Here is a 19,127-nt window from a genome sequence, read left to right on the forward strand (position 1 = left end):
TTAAGGAGACCGTGAGATATAGAGGATTCTGGGTACCCCACCTCCCAAGTTTTCTGTCTGTGCCCCTCACATACTACAGCTTTCCAGGCTCCTCCAGCACACCTTCCTGGACTGTTCTGTGATTCCCTCACTTTGGTGAGTGCCAAAAGTCCCCTAGGGACCTATTTTAAAATGCAAATGCCTGGGCTGCATCCCAAGAGCTTATAAGTCATTGAGTCTGGGGTGGGCCCAGGCACCTGCATTTTTGAAGCCTCCCAGGGGATTCTGGTGCACTCTGAAGTTTGCAACCCATAGAACCAGGTCCTTTCCCCCCTTTCGTCCTGAGACTGTACCTTCATCCCCTACAGGAAGCCCTTCTTTCCCTCTTTACTGAGTCCTTTGCAAGACTCTGGCTTCCAAGGGAAAGAGAAAGGTACTTGAATTGCAGTGAACCATCCAGAAAACATCACTTGAATCAAAGCAAGTTATAAGTTGCCTTCAAGTGCTGGCCACCAACCTCGGCTGAAGATCAGAGCCTCTGTGGGGATGTTTTCATTTAGATACCTAGGCTCCACCTGGGACACCATGACTCAGAGCCTCCAGAGGGAGGCCCAGGTGTCAATATTTTTCTAAAGCACCAAAGGCAACTTCCCAGCTCCTTCCCACCCCGTCCCCACCCTCATTCCTTCTAACACACTTCCTGGTCGAATTGCTAGGAAAATGTTGACTCTAAACAGCAGTGTAAGTCTTTAGAGTCTTAGGCAAACATAATTAAGAAAGCAAATAAAGCGTGAACAAGAATATAACAGATTCAAATCAGACTAGGTTCTTCTATTTAACTATCTGTGCCTCGTGTCTATAGTGCCCCAAAAGTGGTCACTTGCCAAGGAGCATGGATCTGCCTCCAGAAAATAACTCATGGCTGTAAAGCGCTTTCAACTTTGAGGCTCTAAGGAGTTTTCATAACAACGATCTCATATGATCTTCCCAACATCTCCATTCATTCATTCATTCATTCATCAGATACCTCCTGGAGACCTACGATGCCCAGGTATTGTAGGGGTCACAGGGGAGACCAGAGCAGACCTGTCCCTGCCTTCAGGCCACAAGTGATCAGGTCCACCGGTGATGACAGCACAGGGAAGAGACAGGGCAAGATGGGGGAGGTGTCAAGTGGAACCAAGACCTGGGGTTGCCAGGGAAGCTTTCTGCTGAAGGAACACACAAAGTGCACCCTGCAGGGTAACTAGGAGAGGGTCTGCAAACGCTGGAGGGACAGTGTTCTGAGCTGGGCACCAGGCCAGCGTGTTGGTGATGGTCTACTGGCTTTTGCATTACATTCAGAACTCCCCCGTCTCGCTCAGGTCGAGGCAAGGTAAGTCCTCCCACTGCTTACCCGTGCATTTGGAAAAGGGAGGCTCTGAACGGGATCGGCTGGGATTCTGGAGACACGGTGTGCTTCTGAGACACAGGGCTGAAAGTCCCTTCCCCTCCTCCCAGTCCTAAGACACAGGACAAAAGGAACCGCAGGTGTGGAGCTGCGCAGTGCATCTTCAGAGGGCGTTTCCATTTACTACTGTCGCTGATATGCCTTCTGTCATTTATCCCTGGGGCTCGTTATGGGGATATCGAGCTAAAGCTAAACAATGTTTTAGCTTTTCCAGTGGCTTTAATCCAACTCCTTCCTCTCAAAGAACTGGCCAAACCAACATCTACATCCCCAAACTTCACCCCTTCGTTTCTTCTTTGATACCAGAACTCTAACTCCTCTGGGGTTATGAGTCCCCAGCCTTGAGGTGAGCCGTCTACACTATCACCAGCACCACCACAATCCGAGAGAAGACGGACAGGACAGGCGTGGCCAGGACCTGCTCTATCGGGCACTGATGCACCAGTCACCTAGCGAGGGGTACACCTGTGAGCCGACAGACACGCCCCGCGCCCCCCTTGGGAGGAAGGAATTATGATGAAACGCACACCCAATTCCTTTAGCCAGCCAGCCTCGTAAATCATCTTTGCCTCCGTCATCTTTGCCAACCAGCCACTGGTTCAATAAATTTCCATGGAGTTCTCTAGATATTTCCCATAATCTTGCCGCCTGGCTCAACAGAGGGCAAGAGAATACAAGTATTCAGTCACCACTTTACGGTCTGAACTATGAAAAGGTGTTCTAAGCATGGAGAAGGAAGTCCAAGTCTCAGAAGGTTCCAACCATGCCTATTTGCGTTCCAGAATCCCCACCACTTTATTAAAATAACAAGGATCATTCAGTGCTTGGCGAGTTCCCTTCAGCAAGCCAGCCTGTACTGAAATGGCCGCTTCGCGTGCGTTGTGTGTGCACGTGCGCGCACACGTGCATGTGTGTGTGCAAGTGTATGTGTTCATGCCAGACCCAGTGAAGGTACCTGGGGAATACACAGCACCCACAGAGGCAGGTTTCCAAGCTCTGACTGGGCCCTCTCAGATGCTCTGCGCCATTGGCTGCAAAGCCACAGATATTTCTCCTGTGGCCTCAACGAGCCAGGACTGGGTGCGCAGCTAACACACCCAGGCATACACAGGGGTACAACAGCAGCCCCCGCCCCCACCCGCCTTAGAAATCAAAGGGAGCAAGTGGAGAGGAAGGGAGTCTGTGATACGCGTTCCCAGCAGGTAAATGCGCAGAGCAAGGCATCCACAGGATGGCTAACCCACTGCCTTCTCTGAGAATCAGCAAGCACACCACGCTAGGAGACGGCCTCAACCCCCTTTTGAGCCCCTGTGCATGCCAACGGGACCAAAACCGACAGCCGAGCGCCTTCCTAAAAGTCACAGGAGGCTGCAGGAGGCATCGAAAGGCAAAAGAAGCAACCTCGGCCACGGCTTCCACAGGCACCTTGGAAATGGGTGCTTGGGATCCAGGGGGACCTGAATGCCGGCTCTCTACAAATACCACATTGTGAAGGGCCTGCGGCATCAGTGGGCCAAGAGCCCCCCAGTGTGATGAAATAAACTGGCTTTCACAAAAGATTCAAAACGCTCCTTTGTCGGTGACTCATCTGAATGACAAGGTTTTGGCAACGCTCCGCAGCCCAGGACTCACCAGCCACGGCTTCCAATGCCAGCAAGCTCGCGGGTTTGCTCCATTAGAAACTGAAGTATTCATTAGCGTCGTGTATTCATTAGCGAGCTCTGCCCACTCAGCGTGCCCGTCCAAGTGCCAGCTTGCTCTTGCTCAGAACACCCAGTGCCTGAACTGAGGGCCTCCATACATCCACAGGGTGAGCTACCTCTCAATCTTAGTACCATAAATATCAAAGGAAACGGAGAGGATGCTGTTATGTGCTGAATTGCTCCCCCCAACCCCACAAACTCATATGCTGAAGCCCTAACCCCCAGGACCTCAGAATGTGGCTGGATTTGGAGGTGGGGTCTTTAAAGAGGTGATGAAGTTAAAAGGAGGCCCTTCGGCTGGGCCCTAATCCAATCTGACTGCCGCCCTTATCAGGAGTGGGAATCTGGACACACAGAGTGACACCAGGGATGCCCACAGAGAGGAAAGACCACGTGAGGACACGGTTAGAAGGAGGCACCTGCCAACACCTTGATCTTGGACTTCTAGCCTCCAGAACTGTGAGGAAATACAGTTCTGTTGTTTCAGCCACCCAGCCTGTGGTGGTCTGTTACGGCAGACCTAGGAGATGAGGACAGATGGGTGCACAGTTAAGCAAAAGGGCTGTTTGCAAAACCCCATCCCTCTTCCACCTGGTTTCCCAGACAATGGGGCCGCCTAATCCACCCCCACGCCCAGCCTCCTCTGATGACACAGTCACGTCCCCACGCTGGAGGAGCCCGGTGATTCAGCTGGACGGAGGCTCTCTCCAGGACAGCTGAAATGTCAACTGTCCATCAACCCCATGATGCACCTTAGAGCATCAAATAGAAGTGCAGATCTCAAAGCACAGCAAAGCAAAAGAAAGGAGACGTTAAAACTGAGGCAGGGAGCCGGTTTTCACTGTGAAGCTAGTTGGGCTTATCTGATAATACCAGAATTATGCTATGGACTCTAGAGGTGGATGCCACTGCGATTTCTCCTTCTGTAAGCGATTCTTGCCATTCCCCCACCCCCAATCTCCTCTGTTAGGTATTCGTTCGTAAAGTAGCAGAATCAGAATCAGAACGCTGAAGATGGAAAGGATCTATGAAGGGGAGGAAAACATGCATCACCCCTGAGGGGGAAAATAATCACCTGTCACTTCCAAACAGTTGTCATACCTGGTCCCTCATAGCGACTCCAGTGGCCAGAAACTGACACCAGCAACAGTCAGGTGCATATTAAAGGTATGCACACATCCTGCTCGTTTAAGTTTTTAGCGGAGGCATCTTCTTTGCCATCACAGCGAAAACTAAGAGAAACTGAACAGGACTGGGACACAGATACATGAAGGAGGGCACTGAGGAGAAGGTCGCACCCCTATCGCTTGCTGACTTTCCTGCCCCAGAGCACGTTTGGGCGGGGCCGTCAGCCTCGATGCCCGCCCGAGGGTCTCAGGCAGAGTCAGACACCACTACCTTCCCTCCCCCTGCAGTCCTTGGGCAGTCTCTTCGGATGTCAGATCCCAAGAAAGGGAGGGGAGGGGGCGGGGAACACACATCTCCCAGAGAGAAGGTTGCCAAGATGTAAAGCAAAGCTGGAAAAGCAAGTGTCCACAACACAGCCAAGATGTTACCACTTGTTTTTCAGGAGACACACAACAAAATGACATTTTCCAGAGGGACATACATACATAAGCAAAAGCACAGAGCAATCTAACTCCTCGATGACAGGGAAATGGTCCGGTGAGCTACACTAAGATGCAAGGATGCGGTACATGTACTAAAATGACTGTGGATAAAAATCGTTCCGAATTTTAAAAATAACGCACAAGAGAACGCACAGACGGTTCCAACTGTGTGAAATGTATGCATGCACGTACATAAGCAAAGAGAAGGGAAGTCTAAATAAATGAGTCAGGATTCATGTAGCTATAGAGTTGATTTAAAGCATACTTGAACAATACAAGCATAGGGGACAGTGTTTATATTTCGATATTTATAGGACACAACATAATTCGTTTTCTTAAAGAAAAAAAAAAGAAAGAGAAAAGAGAAAAATCTAGAAGGATACCCACTAAACTGATGACAATGGCTGACTGGTTTGGGAAGAGTACGGGAACAGGGGAGCCTCTTACCCCGTTCACGCTGCTTTAACAAATTACCATCGACTGGGTGGCTTATGAACCGCAGAAATTTATTTCTGGCAATTCTGAAGGCTGTGAAGTCCAAGATCAAAGTGCCAGCAGATTCAGTGTCCGGAGAGAGCCCACGTCCTGGTTCACAGACAGTGTGTACGTGTCCCGAAGTGGCAGAATGGGAAGGGGGCTCTGAAGGCTCCTTCATCAGGGCACTAATCCCATTCCTGAGGGCTCCCACCCTCATGACCTGGTCACCTTCAAAAGGCCCCACCTCCAAATACCATCGCGTTGGAGATGAGGTTTAACATATGAATTTTGGGAGGACACAGTCTATAGCAAGAAAGGAGTGTCACGTTAAATTTTGTTTAATTTTTATAATGAGATTTTTGTGCTGTGTTGATGTAATACTAATATGACTAAAAAAAAAGACACAAGGCCATGGCGACACACATCCACCCTCCACCTCCTCTCCCCTCTACCCACCAGTAGAAAATCACAGTTTTAAACTAAAGGTGAAGTCTTCCCACCCACTGCCATCCTTAACTTTATATAGAAGCAAACTGCAAAGGTCATAAAAATGTCAGTGTCTCCAAACAGCTGTTCAAGGTCCGTTCCCCTTCTCCCTAGAACCATCCAAGGGGGGTGCCGGGCTCAGGCTGGCCCGAGCCGCATTCGCCATCGGCGTCCTCCTGTCAGGCCTCTTCCAGGGCCCAGCAGCGGACTGCACCTTCCTCGCCTACCCCGCCTCTCTCGCCCTCTCATTAAGATATCATTTGGCAAAGCCCCTGTAAAACCCTGTCAGCTCATTTCCCATTAACAGTTCCCGCGTGAGCCTTTTCTACTCTATCCCCAGATAAATACATGAAAATAAATACCCTTTCCGGGAGCGATTTGATGCATCCGAAGTTAACACAGCTACCGTGGGTTCAGCCTGACAGGCTGTTGTGAGTAAAACCCTTTTCATGAGCCATACAGTGCTCCCGCTCCAAAAGGGGCACAGATACACCTGAAAGGCTGAACGAACGGAGATGCAGCTGGAGAACAGGGTCGGTTGTTAACCATTTCCTTCCCACCCACCCAGAGTCCTGCCACCCTGAACGTGTAAGTATAACCGGGGTGGACATCTCCGACGTGGGCAGGTGGTGGCACCTGTGCTTGGACGGTCACGAGTCAATGTCAGAATCCTCAAACCAGGGGCTTCCCTGGTGGCGCAGTGGTTAAGAATCCGCCTGCCAATGCAGGGGACACGGGTTCGAGCCCTGGGCCGGGAAGATCCCACATGCCGCGGAGCGACTAGGCCCGTGCGCCACAGCTACTGAGCCTGTGCTCTAGAGCCCGCGAGCCACAACTACTGGGCCCACGTGCCACAGCTACTGAAGCCCGCGCACCTAGAGCCCGTCCTCCACAACAAGAGAAGCCACCGCGATGAGAAGCCCCCGCACCGCAACGAAGAGTAGCCTCCGCTCGCCACAACTAGAGAAAATCGACAGGCAGCAACGAAGACCCAAGGCAGCCAAAAATAAATAAATAAATAAATAAATAAATAAATTTTAGATAACTAAATAAATAAAAGAATCCCTCAAACCACACGTCTGTGCTGAGCGGACTCCTGCACTGGCTCACTTCTGCAGGTAAAATAAGGCAGAGACTGACTCACTTCCTCTCAGTCCGTCAGACTCCACGCACGGTCCTCCCAGAGGACAGGAAGGGGGCCAGGGGGTTTTCTGCAGGCAGGTCCCCCTTTCCCCTGGGGCCTGTTCTGCAGGATGAGCCCCTCCATCACCAGTGCAGCCAAAGCCTTTTGCTCTCACGACTTCATCCTCTTCCTGGGCCACGTGCTGAGCGGTGGGGCTCTGTCATAAGGTGGCATGAACAGGAAACTGAAAAGATCTCAGTCTGAATTGACCCACAGAACTCCTGGTTCCTAAACTCCAAGCGCAGCAAGCATTCTGCAACCAAATTCTAGCCCCGGCTTTCTCCCCGACAGAGGACTGTATTCCCCTTGGCTGCTCAGTCAACCCACACGGATTCAAGGTCAAAACCCATTAACTTCACCCACCACTCCCCAGCCAGGCCTAATTTTCTGTGTAGTCTATCCAAGACTTCCCCCTGGGATCTTCTCTATATTCAAAGCATATAGTAGAACAAACAGCAAGCAAAAGGTTAAAAAAAAAAAAGAACTGCTGCACAGAACAAATTGGCCAAATGACTGTTTACACTGCCCAGAGAAAGCTGCTACATTCAGGCAGCTGGTCAAACACACCTGGCCCCCACTCCCTGGCCCCAGTATCAGGGAAGGGTGACCCTTCGCGATTGCAAAGAGCCCTCTGCAAGATACTGCCTTAGAAGCCCAAGTGGGCCCGGGTGGGAAGGGCGGAATGAGACCAGCAGGGGCTGTGCACAGCAGCTGAGCCAGCCCCCTGTCTGCTGTTCAGGAGTTAAGGCCCCTGGCTGCCAGATTTTCCTGCCAGGGCAAGTAGAATACACTCCAGCAGCAAGATTACACATAACCAGGGCGGACTTGAGAGCAGAATAGGGCAATCCATACTGAGGACCTCTCAAAGCTATTACCAAGCAGATGTTCCTTGACAACAAGGAAGCAAAGGGCCCAGGGGGCGGAAACTGACACGGCCGTTCACCATCTCGATGAACAAGAATGACACACCTCCGAGACAACATCACGGCTGTCCAGCCAACCATCACATCCAGCTGTTTGGGCCAGAGGCCGGCCGTTCTGGGACATGGGTAATCAGTTTCTCACGAGTGTCTGGGCCACGTTCCGACGGAGAAGAAGGCAGGTGGGCCGGGGAAAGGATGGGAGCCTACCTCCTGGGGTACATGCCCAGACGGCTCCAGTGAGCCCGACCGGCTCCTGCCCACAGCAGCCCAGCAGAGAAGCTCAGCTCCTCAACATGGTCCTCCCTGTGCCTCCTCCCCACCTGGGTGAACAGGGAATTCAAGCACCAGCTCAGGTCTCTCAGGGGGCTTCTGCCCACCTCGGGGACCTGTTGGGACACTGCAACTGGTAAGGTGACTTGTGCCTGCACTGGGTCCGTATTGACGCCCACCCTTCAGCCGAGCCGGTTTTAGCCGATGCTGCTGGGTCAGGATCTCGTGGCCTGGCCTTGGCTCTCTCTGCTCAGTGACCAGAGCCAGACTTCAGGCTGGGGTTCATTCTGTGCTTCTCTGTAAGCAAGTACATGCTCATTCCCCAAACCCAACCCACCAGCACTATTTAGGCAAAAAAAATTAAAAAGCTAAATCGCTGGCACACCCCAATTCTGGCGCCTTTTTCGATTTTTTTAGTTTTCACTTGGCAGCCCCTAAAGGGAGTTATTCTCAAGTCGTAAGAAGGAAAAGTGGGGAGAAGGGGCACATAACCGGTTCATGGCAGAAGTGAGCGCAGCCCAAGGCCCTACTGCCCGGTCTCCCCACCTCACCCTCCTATGAATAAGCCCTTGTGGATGGGATGCTTTGTCGACGGTCTTACGCTGTAGATGGGTGTGTTGTCATCTCCCTGGGGACATCATAAGCTCTCTAAGGGTCAGGACCACCGTCATGGGCACTCCCTTCCCCCAGTGTCTAGGTCCACTCATATAGACAGTGTTGCACCACACGACGTCAGCTGTACTCTATATTTATAATGAGATCTGACATTTAAACTATGAACGTATCAAAATGTAACTAAGGAGATGATGAGTCAGACTACCAAGCGCTTATTTTCTTTTAGGCATTAAGTCACAATTCCGTTCCTCCAGGTAAAAGCCCTACATGGCTTGAAATATCTATTTCGATATCACTGGCTACTTAACACAGACACGAGTTGGCATGTCAAGTTTGAACAGAAGTAAATCTACGGCACAGAGCTGGACACATCCTGACACAAGAGCCCAAAGTGGAGTGGTACTCACCTGGTGAGGCATGAGGAGGTCAGCCAGGTAGACAAACGCAGCTCCGAGGGTAAAGCCGACAGCCACGGGGAAAAAGGCCAAGGCACCAAAGCCACCAGAGGACGTAGCCATCTCCACCGCTGGGGCCAGGAGCGACCAATAGGAAGCGGCCAGCATGACCTGCAAAACCACGATAAGCAGCAAACCATTAAACCATCCCCTGAAGGCCTTCCAAGTGGGGACTGCCCTCACTCTCTATGGCCCAAGGATTAAAGGTTAGGCCTTTAATCCTTGGTGGTAGGTACCACCCCAAAGCACAAAAGCCACCATGAGAATTCTAATGTTGTCAAGAACTCAATTTGGGGTAGGACGGAGTTGACCTTGGGAAGAGGGAGTCTAGTTTGCTGTCATCTAGCCTCTAATTCAGTGGTTCTCAACCATTGCTGGAGACATCTGGCAATGTCTGGAGACATTTTTGGTTGTCACAAGTAGGGCTGGAGGTGAGGGGGAGGTTGCTAGTAGCATCTAGTGAGCAGAGGCCAGAGAAGCTGGTAAATGTCTCACAACGCACGTCACAGCCCCTGACAGCAAAGAATTATCTGGTCCCAAAGGTGAGCAGCACTGCTGAGAAATTCTGTGCTAATTGAATACTACCAGGGCCAGACTGCTCACTACTTCATGAGCTCCACTGCCTTGGACATGAGACAGCTCTAATTACTACAGAGTTCTTCCTTAAGTAGAGCTGAAATCTGTCTCCCTTCGGTTTTTACCTATTCGCACCACGTCTGCTCTCCAGAGCACTAAAGGAAGGTGTCTTTCCCCTGTGATGTGCGACAGCCCTTGAAATATTTGAAGACAACCAGTGAGATCATGTCAACTCGGTCTCATCAATTTTCTCATCTGTAAAAAGGAAGAAGGGAACTTATATTTACGGATCACCTACTATTTCCAGGGGCCAAAGCTTCACGTCTGATATCTTATTTTATCCATCCCAACAGCTTTGGGAGGAAGATGTTGTTTTCTATTGCTATTTGTAGATAAAGAAATTGAATCTCAAAGTAATAAGCTCATTTGCTCAAGGTCACAGAGCCAGGAAGTGGCAGATCCAGGGAACTGAGCAAAGTGGGACCATCATCACCTCAGCAAGGGGGAAAAACAAAAGGGAAAAGGGAGACTTGAAGCTGGACTCAAATCTCGGGGAGGTCAATTTGATCAAAGGTTGTCCAGCATTTAGCGAATTTAACACTCATCCACAGTTGTTTACTCTTACAGACACCATGACATCTTGGCTAGAGCACACCCACTACCCATCGTAACCATATGACGGTCAGCACTAACATGTAAAATGCTGAATGGGTTTCTAAAATTAATTATGCCTTGCCTTTGAAAAAAATATGCATTATCTGCCTCCAAAATAACATTCAGAGTGACGGAACCAGGTATTGCGAATGCAACAATAAAGAACAGATCCGTGCAAAAAGAAAATGGTCTCTCTTCTTTGATGCATCATCTACACACAGTCACCGGTTTGGCACTGGACTCTCCCAGCAAAAGTCTTAGCGCACCTGCCTCAGAGACTCCCAGAAACAATGAAACTGGTTCATCAGTTCAGTTCCATGGGACCACCAAAGGAAGCTTATGGGAGCCTTCTCTATGCCAGGGGCTGATCCATCCCTTTACTGGACTTTGTCTCACTTGCTTTAGAATTCAACAACCCTCCATAACGGCCACTCACGGTAAGCTCCCACCAAGGATGACCAGCACAGAGGCACAGGCATGTCCAGCAACCTCTATCCCTGCATGTTGCAGGGCCTCCCATCTAGACCATTAGCACCAGTAAGGCCACTCACCTCATCTTCCAGTCCCTCCCCACATCCCATCCTTGTCAATGTTGCTTGGGGTACTTCCCCAGCCTCGGATCCCCATCGCCTTCTCAACACCAAGTCTAACCTCTTCTGTCAAAGCTCCTTTCCATCCCTATGCATCACTGGGTACCAATCTTTTCTCTGTCCCCTGCACGTGAGCAATATACAATATTCTCATGGACAAGTGATGCAAGGTGAGGCAGAAGGGATGTGTCTCTCAAGGGAGGGTTTGCCGGAATCTGGGATGCTTGAAACGGAAAGGCATCCCAGACGATTCAGGTGGGTCCCCTCCTTGAGAATCAATGATCCTTTATCCTTCCAGTCAAATCCAGAACCCAAATGGATTTCCTTCATTTCTTTTCCTTGCCAGCCTCCCTGTCTCCCACATAAACTGGAACATGACCAAGGATCAATCTTGAAATGAGATTGGGTTGCCTGGGCACTTCCCTGGCAGTCCAGTGGTTACGACTCCGCGCTTTCACTGCCGAGGGCGCAGGTTCGATCCCTGGTCACGGAACTAAGACCCCGCAAGCCGCATGGCACGGCCGAAAAAGAAAAAGAGAGAGAGAGAGAGAGAAAGGAGACTGGGTCGCCTGTCTGAAATGACGATAGGGCCCCGAAAAAAGTTTATTTAAAGGGCATATGTGGGGACTTCCCTGGTGGCGCAGTGGTTGAGAATCCGCCTGCCAATGCAGGGGACATAGGTTCGAGCCCTGGTCCGGGAAGATCCCACGTGCCGCAGAGCAACTAAGCCCGTGTGCCTCAACTACTAAGCCTGTGCCTTAGAGCCCGCGAGCCACAAGTACTGAGCCCGTGTGCCACAACTACTGGAGCCCACGCGCCTAGAGCCCGTGCTCTGCAACGAGAGAAGCCACCGCAATGAGAAGCCCACGCACCGCAACGAAGACCCAACACAGCCAAAAATAAATAAATTAATTAAATAAAGGGCATATGTGGCAGACAAACTAATGACTTTTTCCCCAAAGAGGACCACATCATAATCCCTAAGACCTGTGGATATGTCACCTTACGTGGCAAAAGGGACTCTGCAGCCGTGGCTAAGGATTTTGAGATGAGATGATCCTGGATCTGGGCGGGGCCGGTGTCATCACAAGGAATCTTATGAGAAAGGGAGATGGGTCAGCATTAGAGAGAAGATGTGATGATAAAAGCAGAGGTCGTAGTCAGAAAGGAGAAGCTAGAAGATGCTTTGCCGCTGGCTTGAAGATGGAGGAAAGGTTATGAACCAAGGAAGGGTGGTGAGCTCTAGAAGCCGGAGAAGGAAAAGAAACAGAGTCTTCCCAAGAGCCTCCAGCAGGGACACAGCCCTGTTGCCAGCTTGACCTTATCCCAGTTAAAACCATTTTGGACTTCTAACCTCCAGTACTGTCAGATGATACATTTGAGTCGTTTTAAGCCACTACACTTGTGGTACTTTGTTACAGCAGCAAGAGAAAACTAACACAGCATATAAAGGCATACGTTACTTTTTTTTTTTTTTTTTTAGAGCAGTTTTAGGTTCACAGCAAAATTGAGCAGAAAATACAGAGAGTACCCATATGCTCCCTGTACCACATATGCACAACCTCCCCACTACTGACATCCTACACCACTGGTACATTTGTTACAATCAATGAACTTACACTGACACCTCATTATCATCCAAAGTCCATAGTTTACATTAGAGATCACTCCTAGTGTTGTACATTCTATGAGTCTGTACAAATACATAATGACATGTATCTACTATTCTGGTATCACAGCTAGTAGTTTCACTGCCCTCAAAATCCTCTGTGTTCCACCTTTTCATCCCTTTCTGCTCCCCTGCAACCCCTGGCAACCAGTAATCTTTTTACTGTCTCCATAGTTTTGCCTTTTCCAAAATGCCTTATAGTTGAAATTGTACAGTATTGCAGCCTTTTCAGACTGGCTTCTTTCACTTAGTAATATACATTTAAGATTCTTCCAAGTCTTTGCATGGCTTTATAGTTCTTTTTAGGGCTCAATAATAGTCTGGATGGACCACGGTTTATTTATCTATTCACCTACTATAGGACATCTTGGTTGTCTCCAAGTTTTGGCAGTTATGAATAAAACTGCTATAAATATTGTGTGCAGGTTTTTGTTTGGACGTAACTCTTCAGTTCATCAGGGTAAATACCAAGGAGTGTGATTGCTGGATTGTATGATAAACCTTTTTTTTCTTTTTAATAATCCCCCAACATAGGTGACTTCCCTGAAACTGTCAACACTAACAAAGCTCCTTTAAATGTTAGGCATTTTAAAAAATCTGGATGTAGTGACATATTAACTAGCTGATACAGAAGCAGGAAGTAGTATATCTGATTAACCTTCAATGACCCCTAAGAAGCAGGGCCTGGAGGGGATAGTCTAGCAAAGAGGAGGTGGTAATCACTGGGCCCAAGACTTCAGGGAATGAACTCAAAAAACAAGTCATTGCCAACCAGCCCCTTTATGACTGCAGATGGTAGATACCAAAAGCCCTCCTGCAGCTGCAGCCCTGCTTATAAAGGCAAACTGGGCCACAGCGTGACAGGGGAGAACAAATCTGACTCCATATTGGATCTGTTTCCTTTACTTTAACCTTTGTATTCTATTGCTTTTTTTTTTAATAGATCTTCATTGGAGTATAATTACTTCACAATACTGTGTTAGTTTCTGTTGCACAACAAAGCGAATCAGCCATATGCATACCCATGTCCCCATATCCCCTCCCTCTTGAGCCTTCCTCCCATCCTCCCTATCCCACCCCTCTAGGTCATCGCAAAGCACCGAGCCAATCTCCCTGTGCTGTGCGGCTGCGTCCCACCAGCCAACTGTTTTACATTTGGAAGTGTATGTATGTCGATGCTACTCTCACTTCGCCCCAGCTGCACCCTCCCAGCCCATGTCCTCAAGTCCACTTTCTATGTCTATCGCTTTATTCCTGCTGAATGGATAAAGATGTGGCACATATATACAATGGAATATTACTCAGCCATAAAAGGAAATGAAATTGAGTTATTCGTAGTGAGGTGGATGGACCTAGAGTCTTGTCATACAGAGTGAATTAAGTCAGAAAGAGAAAAACAAATACCGTACGCTAACACATATATATGGGATCCAAAAAAAAGAAAAAGAAAAAATGTATTCTATTGCATTTGCTACAAGTTAAGAATGTTGCCCATAGCTTGAAATATTGCAGAAAAGAGAATAACATCTGTCTTACGGGAGGCTTGTAGGAACATCATGACCTGACCTACTGTGGGCAGCTGCTAGAACAAAGGATTCTGACACAAAGAAGTTGGCCACAACCAACCACGCCTCCTCCCCTTTTAGTATAAAAGAAGCCTCAATTCTAACTAGGGTAAGACGGTTCTTTGGGACATTAGTCCACCATTTTCTCGGTCTGACGGCTTTCGGAATAAAGACGCTATTCCTTGCCCCAGCACCTCGTCTCTCGATGTACTGGCCTGTCGTGCCGTGAACAGTACGAGCTTGGACCCGGCATCAGCAGCTCCAGACCTAAAGGTATCAGACGTAACCGTGAGGAGCTGACCGTCGTCCCTCCCCCTTCCTGCCTTTGTCTATAAAAGGAATGCATAATCAGGTTCCAGCACACATGACAGGGGCCTCGCTGTACCCCAAGTACTTTCTGCTTCTTTATTCCCCAAAAGAAAATGTAACGCCCAATCAATCAAATGAGCCACAGGAAAGCTTGTGTTGGAGCCCATCCTCCAGCTAAATGTTGCTAAGACCAAAGCAGCCCAATTTTTTGCTCAGTAATCAAAGATGCTGAAGGGAGTGAGCATTTCAATAACAACAACAGCTCCTGAAAAAAAGAGCTAAGGAGGAAATAAACAAAACACGGACTGAATGTCTAACTTCGGTCCCTGGCTGCTTTGGTTGGTCTACCACAGGGCTCAGAAATCTGAAGGGTGGACAGAGAGGGTCTCAGGCCAGCTGGTGTTTGAGAAGCCGTGTGTGCTCCTCGATTCTCCCCAGGCCCAAGGGTGAACCCCACCTCGGCTCTCTTCTTTTTCATGTGCTTCCCCTGGCATCTCAGCCACTGTCATGCCTTCAATGTCCATCTCTACGGATGGGCAAGCGAATGAATGAACGGCTTGAGTTAATTAAAAGAATTGATCTTGGACCTGTTCATAATTGCCAAAAGATGGAAACAGCCCAGATGTCCATCAACAGATGAATGGAGAGACAAAATATTCCATTGGATGGAATATTTTTCAGCCATGAAGACGTGAAGGACTGAGACATGCTACAACACGGATGAACCTTGGAAACGTGCTAAGTGGAGAAAGCCAGACACAAAAGGCCACGTAGGATTCTACTGCTATGGAATGCCCACAGACAGAAAACAGATTCGTGATTGACATGGGGTGGTGGGAGCAGTTCCTAATGGACACGGGGTCTCCTGTGGGGGAAGGAAAATACTTGCAAGTGGGGCTTCCCTGGCGGTCCGTGGGTTAAACTCCACGCTTCCTGTGCAGCGGGCATGGGTCTGATCCCCAGTCGGGGAACTAAGATCCCACATGCCACGCGGTGTAGCCGATATATATATGTATTTGGAACTGGGTAGAAGTGATGGTCGCACAACACTGTGAATGTACTAACTGCCGCTGAATCTCATACTGTAAAATGGTTATTGCTATGTGAATTTTAACTTAATTTTTAAAAAGTTGAGCTTGGCCTACCCACCCGTTAGAACCCTATCTTGTACCACTGCCCCATCCCCGGCTGTGCGCCGAACCCTCCCAGCCCCCCTGCCTTGGCCCAGGCACTCCCACCTGTGAAAATGCCAAACCATCAAGACCCATCTCTCATGCCCTTTCTTCCAAGCATCCTACACCCTTTGCCTGAGTCCACGTATATCATGCAGGATTTAGAATCAGGTCCGAGTTTGGATCTTGGCTCTGCCACTTACTAGTTGGGGAGCCCTAGACAAATAACCTAAGCTCTCTGCAGCTCAGTTTCAAGAAAACTAAACATGGGGGCAGTAAACTATTTAACAAGGTTGTTTGAAGAATTCTGTGGGGCAATGCGTATACCGCACCAATCCAATTCCTGGCAGGAAGTACGTGTTGAAGCTGTGCTGTGTTGGACTCTTCCCTCTCCCCGAGCATGCCTTCACTCAGCAGGCGCTCACCCTCCTCCCCACCTCACCCTCGACCCCTCTTCTAGGATCAGGGCTGTGCTACGAGCATCTCTGCATGCTGGTCCCACCCATCTGAGTGGTCCTGGACGGAGCAGCTGTTCACTCCTTGTGGCCCAGATGAGTGCTCTGTTATCCTTGCTAAGGAAAGGGAGCAATGGGGGCGGAGAAATTGGAAGAAGGCGTAATCAGGAAGTGATTCAACACTCATTTTTTAGTCTGTTACCTAAGTTTTAAAGTGATTTCACCTTCCAAATCAAGTACTGTATAGGCTCATACTCAAATGCCTTCACTCCTTTGACAAACACGGGATGAGTGATTGTTTAAAATAATGGAGTTTTTCTCGGGTGTGGAAAGAAGTTGACAGAACTTCCAGAGCTTCATGGATACTCCACTGAATAGTCTACTGATGCAATCACACTCTTACAGAGTTGAAAGGGATTTTAGGAGGCTCTACCTGGACCAAAGGCTTCATTTAACAGATGGAAAAACTGAGACCCAATGGGATTCAGTGGCTTCCCCAGAGCCGCAAAGCAAGCTCATGACATCCAAAGCTGACTACACCACCCCGGATCAACTTAGTGCCATCCTTCGGCCCTACACTGACCCAGAGTCTTCTAAGAAATCCTAAGAGCTGCAGAATAAAGACAAGGTTTAAGCTGCTGTCTTCCTTATCATCAGGCAAAGCATCCCGGAACCACAGGCCGGATGAATCAGCCTTAGCAATAACCAAATGTCATCAATCCCATGGACATTCTCCACCATTGTGATAGGAGCTAGTCCAAGAAAACCCAGCAGTAAGTAAATATTTGGCAACCAGTAAACAGTGGTAATGATGTTGTTAAACATGGTCCTCTTCGAGATACATCAGACCTTACAAACCTAAACCCATTAATAGCCTGTAACTGCCTTAGGGGTAGGGAAACAAGTAATTATGTAGCTAAAACTATGATTCCCTCCTAGCCGCTCAGCTAAAGCTGGGGTTTCAAAACAAAGCCAAGGTTTATTATAATGTGAGCCTAGGGCTCTGAACTGAAGGCAAACCTTCCCCTCTTGCAGACAGCACCTTAAAATAAGAACACTCTAACGCAACATGTATCCTGGATTGGATCCTGGGAATAGAAGAAGAGCATTAGTGGGATGACTGGTGAAATCCAAGTAAAGTCTTGGGATTAGGTAATAGTAATGTACCAATGTTAATTTCTTAGCTTTGACAAAATGTACTGTAGTCTTGTAAAATGTTCACATTAGGGGAAACTGGATAAAGGTATACGAAAACTCCCCATACTATTTGTGCAACTTTTCTGAAAATCTAAATTACTTGCAAAATCAAAGAGTTTATTAAAAATCAATAATAATAGTTACTGAGGGACTTCCCTGGTGGCGCACTGGTTAAGAAGCCGCCTGCCAGTGCAGGGGACACGGGTTCGAGCCCTGGTCCAGGAAGATCCCACATGCTGTGGAGCAACTAAGCCCGTGCACCACAACTACTGAGCCTGTGCTCTAGAGCCCACGAGCCACAACTACTGAGCCCATGTGCCACAACTACTGAAGCCCAAGCACCTAGAGCCCATGCTCCGTAACAAGACAAGCCACTGCAGTGAGAAACCCGTGCACCGCAACGAAGAGTAGCCCCCGCTCACCGCAACTAGAGAAAGCCCGTGCACAGCAATGAAGACCCAATGCAGCCAGAAATAAATATATAAATAAATTTATTAAAATAAAAAGTTACTGAGGCCTAAGAGAAGATTGAGGAGGATCATTCCAGCTGAGAAGTGTGAAGCACGCACGCAAAGACTTGAAGACAAGAGAGCCCAGAGTTTGCTTTCTGGGGTCAGCGAAGGGCTTGACCTGGGGCCACGCTATTCCTGGTAGTCAGAGGGGACGGCGTGCCTTACACGCTTCACTTCCTTGAGACCTACAGCCTCCTCTCTGTGGTTTAGAGAAGGTGAGTCACTCTCCCAAGGGCACCCAGCTGGAAGTGACAGAGCTGGGATTTGAAACCCAGGCCATGCCCTTAATCCTGAAGCTGTGTTCTGTCGCTTACATGTTTCAAATTCTTTAAAAACATCACAGCAAGATCCTTTTTGACCCACCTCCTAGAGTAATGGAAATAAAAACAAAAATAAACAAATCGGACCTAATGAAACTTCAAAGCTTTTGCATAGCAAAGGAAACTATAAACAAAAGACAACCCTCAGAATGGGAGAAAATATTTGCATTTGAATCAATGGGCAAAGGATTAATCTCCAAAATATATAAACAGCTCATGCAGCTCAATATTACAGAAACAAACAACACAATCCAAAAATAGGCGGAAGACCTAAACAGACATCTCTCCAAAGAAGACATACAGATGGCCAAGAGACACATGAAAAGCTGCTCAACATCACTAATTATTAGAGAAATGCAAATCAAAACTACAATGAGGTATCACCTCACACTGGTCAGAATGGGCATCATCAGAAAATCTACAAACAACAAATGCTGGAGAGGGTGTGGAGAAAAGGGAACCCTCTTGCACTGTTGGTAGGAATGTAAACGGATACAGCCACTATGGAGAACAGTATGGAGGTTCCTTAAAAAACTAAAAATAGAACTACCATATGATCCAGCAATCCCACTACTGGGCATATACCCAGAGAAAACCATAATTCAAAAAGACACATGCACCCCAATGATCACTGCAGCACTATTTACAATAGCCAGGTCATGGAAGCAACCTAAATGCCCATCGACAGAAGAATGGATAAAGAAGATGTGGTACATATATACAATGGAATATTACTCAGCCATAAAAAGGAACGAAACTGGGTCATTTGTAGAGACATGGATGGACCTAGAGGCTGTCATACAGAGTAAAGTCAGAAAGAGAAAAACGAATATCATGTATTAACGCATATATGTGGAACCTAGAAAAATGGTACAGATGAACCAGTTTGCAAGGCAGAAAGAGAGACACAGATGTAGAGAACAAATGTATGGACACTAAGGGGCGGGGCGGGGGGGA

The 19,127-nt window shown here is 48.4% G+C and overlaps 1 protein-coding gene across 6 annotated transcripts in view; it reads right to left on the minus strand.

Moving 5' to 3' along the window:
* SLC39A11 (solute carrier family 39 member 11) overlaps positions 1-19,127 on the minus strand; it is a 422,853-nt gene that overhangs the window by 286,387 nt on the left and 117,339 nt on the right. For 5 of the 6 annotated variants that reach the window (XM_068531048.1, XM_068531047.1, XM_068531049.1 and 2 more), the window contains one exon: positions 9,104-9,262. In XM_068531048.1, coding sequence (XP_068387149.1) covers positions 9,104-9,262 — 159 coding nt within the window. Of the gene's footprint in view, positions 1-9,103; positions 9,263-9,852; positions 9,899-19,127 lie in introns of those variants that run through there. The other variant, XM_068531051.1, reaches the window with a different exon arrangement.

Source organism: Eschrichtius robustus, chromosome 20 (genome assembly GCF_028021215.1).
Source record: "Eschrichtius robustus isolate mEscRob2 chromosome 20, mEscRob2.pri, whole genome shotgun sequence".
NCBI lineage: Eukaryota > Metazoa > Chordata > Mammalia > Artiodactyla > Eschrichtiidae > Eschrichtius > Eschrichtius robustus.